This window comes from Malaya genurostris, chromosome 3 (assembly GCF_030247185.1).
Source record: "Malaya genurostris strain Urasoe2022 chromosome 3, Malgen_1.1, whole genome shotgun sequence".
NCBI lineage: Eukaryota > Metazoa > Arthropoda > Insecta > Diptera > Culicidae > Malaya > Malaya genurostris.
This window is the reverse complement of record NC_080572.1, coordinates 220,772,955-220,779,661: the sequence shown is the minus strand read 5'-3', so window position 1 is coordinate 220,779,661 and position 6,707 is coordinate 220,772,955. Positions and strand designations below refer to the sequence as shown.

Sequence of the window (6,707 nt, the reverse complement as noted above, 5' to 3'; positions counted from 1 at the left end):
TAGACACGTCAGATATATTTTAAATCAGTTGTACAATTTGTGTAAATCGATTTAATAAATTCGAAATTGAGATTTAAAATCGCCAATTAATTTGTCACCACTCGAAGGTATAATAACTTATTTCGCATTGAAATAAAAAGTGTTTCCTAATAGCGATAGCTCAATCTAACAATCAACCCGTCGTAATTCAGGAGAAACCCGTATCGGTAACGAACAGGACTCAAAAACAAATTAATTTAAGTGAAATAATGATCTTCAAACTGTGATCGTTATCCGGTGAAACTTCCAACGAGTAAGCACAGCGTTTCGTGTTAGTGCTAAAAATATTCGATTATTTTGAGAGGAAGAAAAAACTTTATCCGTACTTTGGCGACTGCATGATACAACACAGCATAATTTTCGAACAGTACGTTGGACTATAAACGAAAATTAGCTGGCAATTTAGCTTAAGTTACTGTGCCATCAACAAGAAGAAGACGTGTGATCGTAAGTTTTTAGTTTCAGATATCGACATGTCTGGCGAAAAGATAAACAAATCAGCACTGTTCTGGCCTGCAGAAATTTCCCTGGATAATAGCAGCTGCGCCGTTTGTACGGAAGATGCCAATAAGCCCGTTTTCTGCACCACCTGTGCCAAAATGCTATGTTTCAATTGTATGGCTAGATGCCAACAGGATAACGGATGTGGCTTCTGCCGCAGTAAAACTCCTATTGAGGAGTATCGAAAACAATGCCACGATTACTGTTGTGACAAACACGAGCTTCTTGTGACACTGTTTTGCACAGAGTGCGAAATTTGCGTTTGTAAGCAATGTTTAAACAAAGAAGCAGAACATGCTCTACATAGTATTACTACTATCGATGGTATCCGTATGGAGCTAGCTCGGAAGATTAAAACGCTATATAGTTTCCTGCGATTAACAGAAGCAGTTAATGAATTGACTGATTCAGCTATCGAGTTCGTCGAATGTTTTGTTCCACCCGTCATGAGAGACAAACTCAAATTAATGCATGAGACAATCCAATCCTTAGTCATTGAGACTGAGACGTATAATTTAAAGGAGTTAGTTAACAATCGAACCCAGTTAAAAAACCGCTTGGTTGATATGATGGAGAGTATAACGAAGCTAAAAAAACAAGATTTATCTTCAAACAGTAGTTACCAAATTTTCCTCTTCAAGATCGATTTAACGATGATATTCTCATATGATACTGATTTATTTCCGGACAAATACGGTAATGTTTGGAAAGTGACCGTCTACCCTAGGTATGGCAAAATTTGGAACCTCTCCAAATTTGCTGCGTTTCAAATCAAATTAGTATCAGGAGACCCAGGACGGTAAATTACTTGTTATTTTGTGTATTGATTTTTTCCCCAAATTTTTAATGATGACTCTTTACAGGTACGAAATGAACATAACCAGCTCCGAAAGTATCATTCCTTTTCATAGAATTCTAGATTTCATGTGCATACCCTCGGCTTCCGCTATTTTCAAGATATGGGAGAGTGACTCCAAAACTTCAAAACTCCGTGAACTGGTACTTACTTTAAGTGTTAGACGAGTCAGTTGCCAATGTGGAAATTTTAATAATCAGAATTGTTAATCTCCTGACTGTATTTGTTTTAAACATACATAAGCGGAATATAAAATAAAATAAACTTATTTGTAATATATTGGAAATACACTCAAACCAGTGAAGTAAACAGGAATCTCATGACTAATATTACGATCACAGAGAAAAATACAGTATACGGTCACCATGTATTCGACTTTACTCTAGATTTTGGAAAATGGTTTCCAATTATTTTACAACACCAATATTAATATCCACGTTCTTAAAAATTACACATTATTAAAAATTAATGTCGAAGATGATTTTATATGATCATATTTTTAGAAAACTCGCTTAGTCACACTTTTATCGTTCCCAAATGAATTATTATTCATATGTATCAAATAGAATCTATAGGTTATCACGTGAAGTTCCCGATTACATGTTGAATGCTACATGAATTCTATAAATACAATATATTATTCCGAAAATTTTGAGTACTATGAAATTCTACACCACAAAACTTTCCAATGTACATTCATATCACGTCATTTTCGAACAATTATGTTGTTATAAAGAATCAAGCCAAAATGTCATGCTGAATGGTACTATACTCAAATTTTCAATTGCTTGGAAACAGTTGCATTGTGTCTTATTTTACTTCCGAACATAACTTTTCCGTAAGCAATGTCTTCAGTCTTAGTATAACATACCTTTTGTGTGAATAGTCCTTAAGAAATAATGAAAATCATAGAAAATGACTTTTCATGAAATCATACCTATTATTAATGAAAGATATTATGAGAAAAATGATTTGAATCATGAAAATGTTTGTGGCAGATGAGTTATTGCTCATTATATGAATCATTTTGCTCATAAAATCATCACTTATAAAATCATATTATTTATAATTTGAAAAATATCACTAGAAGAAGGTTCTGTGAAAAAAAAATTTCAATCTTGAATAAAATAAAAAAACTTTTTTTGGGTATAAACCAACATAACCTTTTCAATTTGTAAACAGTTATGTCAAGTTAATAAGAATTTTTCTTCATTTTGCGTCGTCGCACTAAATAATTAAACTCACTTTACCCTATAGTTCTGGAACTGGAAGTCTAACCCGGATGAAATTAAACAGCAACCACAGACTAACAGACATGACAGTATGAGTAAATTCTTATAAAAATAATAATTTTGCAGGGATGCCTGATTTCATCAAAATATTTGAAAATGAATCGTCACAATAAATTATTGGATTACGTTGATAATATATTTAACTTTTTCGCGTTGTTGAAAGGTAACCATTTATTTGACTCAACGTTGTTCATCTAGACTATTTTTCCTTGTGTTGGTAGTTTTCACCCAAAATTAAGTGGCGGCAGACCAGAAGCAAGTAAATATTGTAACAAAACGGGATCGATTTTGTATTGCGTTGGAGGATGAGAAGTAGGCACAATTATGTATATAGTTTTGGCAATATGTATTAAATCTGTATCCTGCATGAAATTCGCATGGACGTATACAAATCAATACATTACAAGCAATTCTGTATGAATGGCAACTCTGTTGGTAAATGAAAAAAATAAACACAGTCTAGATGACAGACAGGATGTTTACGATAGGGTAACGTGGCGCCATCATGACACATGTGAGTACTGTCCCAAATAAAGGAATATTCGAACTAACCGTTAAAATGATTGAAGAATCTAATTTGAGTGTCCTGTCTGTTAATCTGTGCAGCAACCTTTAAGACTATTGGAACTTTTCTTTGAGTCTGTTTTTGGAAATCGATCAAATCATCTATGAGGAAATTGAGTGAGTCTTGTTTTATACATTTTTACCACTATTTCCGGTACTTCTGGAACCGGGAACTTGGAACCAGTTTAGCCAAAGCCGGTTCGTTTTATAAGTAACTAATATAGCCTACAAGTTGAATCAGTTTTAAGCCAAATCTAGAAGAATTTTACCTTTTTTTTGCTTCGTCGTTCTAAATGACTGGGTGACATGCAGTAGCAACATATGGGACTACGATGTTTTTTTATTTTATGAGTGACACTATTTGACACATACTCACACATATACCCGCACAGACACATATATTACTCAGCTCGATGAACTGTGTAGAATGATATAGAACACATAGCCCTCTGGGCCAATTTTTACTAGTCAATTTTTCAAGTGATTGCATAAACTTTCTATATGAGAAAGGCCATAAGTGTACTTTTATAGAAAAGCATCGATATCATGATCGTGTAATAACACTAACAAGATGGTACAAATTGAATAAAAGAATTAGAAAGTTACATTTTTTTTACCTAAAAAATAAAAGTTTTAATTTGGCAACCCTGCACGCTATACGAAATTGAACAAAGCACGCTGTGAACGGAGCAAAGCCGCACGTACCGATGCGTGCCAGATTTGCATCGTAATTTTGAATGACGATTTGAGTGTTTTGATACTCATCGCCCTATAATTTCGAGACCGGAAGTCGGATCGAGATGAAATTGCACAGTATATTTAAAGACAACGAGAGCTTTAATTTGAATCATGATTCGTGAAAATCAGCTCAACCGTTATTGAGAAATCGATATGAGTTCCGTTTTCGAAATTTTTTTCACTGTTGTCGGTGCTTTCGGAAGCAGAAACCGGGGACTAGTAGTCCCAAAGTAGTAATATATATTCACTAACTAACAAGATCTGCCGATTAGTTGAATTTAATTGTAAGTTTTATCAAATGTGCACCTCGATTCGTCATCACTTGTGAAAAAATACTCATGAAATTGAAAATTTTCACTAATCGCACTGTAATACCGGAACCAGAAGTCAGATCTGGATCAAGTTTTCGGGAACTTTTTAAAGAATTTTAAGACCTTTTATTTGCTTCTTAGTTTGTGAAAGTCGATTGAGAAATTTACAAGAAAATTTATTGCGCATTTTCCATAAATTTGCACATATTTCCTTGTAATTTCGGAGCCGGAAGTCGAATCCAAATAAAATTCATGAAAATTGTATGAGATTATAAAAGCTTTCATTTGAATCTAAGTTTGTGAAAATCGGTTCAGCCATCCTTGAGAAACGTGTGACTTTTTTTTCCTTTTTTTGTGCATATCACCCGGAACCGGAAGTCGGATCCAAATAAAACTCAGCAACTTTCTATGGGATCTTAAGACCTTTCATTTGAATCTAAGTTTGTGAAAATCGTTTCAGTCATCTCTGAGAAAATTGAGTTACATTATTTGTCACATACACACATACATACATACATACATACATATACACACACAGACATTTTGTGATCTCGACGAACTGAGTCGAATGGTATATGAATGGTATATTCGTCATATTTCGTGAGAGAGCAACAATGGGGGAGTGCTGGGATATGGTTCATCACACACACATAAGACTATGGTACTAATGCAGGGGAAAACGTCTTAATTTGCTTGTTTCAAAGACAGCACGAGTGATCATCGCGAATAAGGTTTTGACGATGATCGCTGCATGAATATTTTGTCCACATTCGCGTTAAGTCATGCGGGGTTATGTTCAATGTGAATAACAACTGCAAGAAATAGATCTTCATGCGAGCAACGAAGCAGCGTCGGCTCCGTTCGCACCCGAATATACGGACAAGTCCGAAATATCAGAGCGATTAGCGAACGATGATCATTGGCGTTCGTTGCATTTTTGATATTCGAGCAACATTGCTTGAAATAATTGATTTGTTAGAGCATTAAACAAGTTCTAAAAATTGGAATAGTTTTGAGCGGACCAGGAAGTAGGACCCAAAAAATTTCTCTTTACGATCCTAAGTCCTACAAATTGAGTCTGAGTTTATGAAATTCAGTGTAGTCAGGAAAATGAGTGCATTCTTTTCTCATATTCTGCATATTTCACTTTGTACTTCTGAAACCGGAAGTCAGATCCAGATGAAAGTCAAAAATGCTCAATAAGATTTTAAGATCTTTCATATAAATTAGACTTTGTGAACATCAGAACAACCAACAACGAAAAAATTCAGTACACATTTACGTTTAACACGCATATTTTGATATCTCAACGAACTGAGTCTATTGATATATGATACTCGATGCAAAAGTCGGTTTTCACAGTGATTGCATAACATTTCTATATGAGAAAGGCAAAACACATGGAACAATTCGGAAAGGTTCAAAAATTGACAAAACCTGTTTTAATCCACCTAGTGGTGTTGAGACGCCCCATATAACTCATGTTTTCATTAATATTACTAATTTACATTACATAAATTACAAAAAACTTTTCTTTGAATATTAAATAATAACAATAAGTTTGTTTAAGCATACACTAGCAGAACCATTCCCATTGATAAAAGTTTTGAGAAAAATTTATAGGAATTCTTCGTTTTTCCTTGCATTTTCGCTCTACATGACGGTATAATTTTTAAACTGACTTCACTCTGTTGTTGTAGATCCGAACAAATGTCAAAACCATTATATTTTTACAGACGTAGACCCTTTTATTTAGGTTAAGTTAATCGACAGAGATTAACTTGTCTCTGAGAAAATGAAAAGCTCCGTTTTAGAGTCTTTGATCACTATTTTCGGTACTTTTGGAACCGCTGCCGAGAGGGGAGGAAGAAAGGGCGGAATCCCCCCTGGGTCTGATTTCTCCAGGAGGGCCGGAAATTTGAAGGTTTAAAATTGTTTTTATATTCTTCATAATATCAAAACTCGAAACAATTTTGGCTTGCGAATAATCTTGTTTAAATAATTTATTTAAATATCTCTTGATTCGATGATATTCCGATGCTCACTATGTTTTTTTTTTATTCTCATGTTTAACCCGTAATATTACAGTCCTCCCAAGCCCGATTTTTCTCTCGTCGGCCCTGGAGCTGGGAACCGGTATAGCTGAAATCGGTTCATTTGGTCAGCAACTCGGATAACCTACAAATTGAATTATAACAATAGGATAACCTACAATTTTGAGCCAATTAACAGGCTGCAATTTCATACACACTACTCTGTATTTCCGGAACCGTAAGCCGGATCTGGATGAAATTCTTTTGAGAATTTGAGAAGTTGGAGTAATTTTCCGGTACTGACCAGGAATGATGATCCGGTGTACCCAAAATCAAGGTATTTGGTCATCAACTAACCATACCTGCCTAATTG

At 34.6% G+C, this 6,707-nt stretch overlaps 1 protein-coding gene across 1 annotated transcript; it reads left to right on the top strand.

Annotated features, from left to right (window-relative positions):
- Positions 1-2,217, top strand: LOC131438297 (E3 ubiquitin-protein ligase TRIM37-like). Its single transcript, XM_058608197.1, has 3 exons — positions 1-107; positions 499-1,339; positions 1,404-2,217. The coding sequence occupies exons 2-3, from the start codon at positions 513-515 to the stop codon at positions 1,603-1,605; spliced, it is 1,029 nt and encodes a 342-aa protein (XP_058464180.1). The 5' UTR covers positions 1-107; positions 499-512; the 3' UTR covers positions 1,606-2,217.
- The last annotated feature ends 4,490 nt before the right edge of the window (positions 2,218-6,707 follow it).

Bases quoted from the DNA above. Each gene is read 5' to 3' on its own strand.
- LOC131438297 (XM_058608197.1), top strand. From the start codon at position 513: ATGTCTGGCGAAAAGATAAACAAATCAGCACTGTTCTGGCCTGCAGAA. The intron at 1,340-1,403 runs GTAAATTACTTG...GACTCTTTACAG, and splicing joins GTATCAGGAGACCCAGGACG to GTACGAAATGAACATAACCA.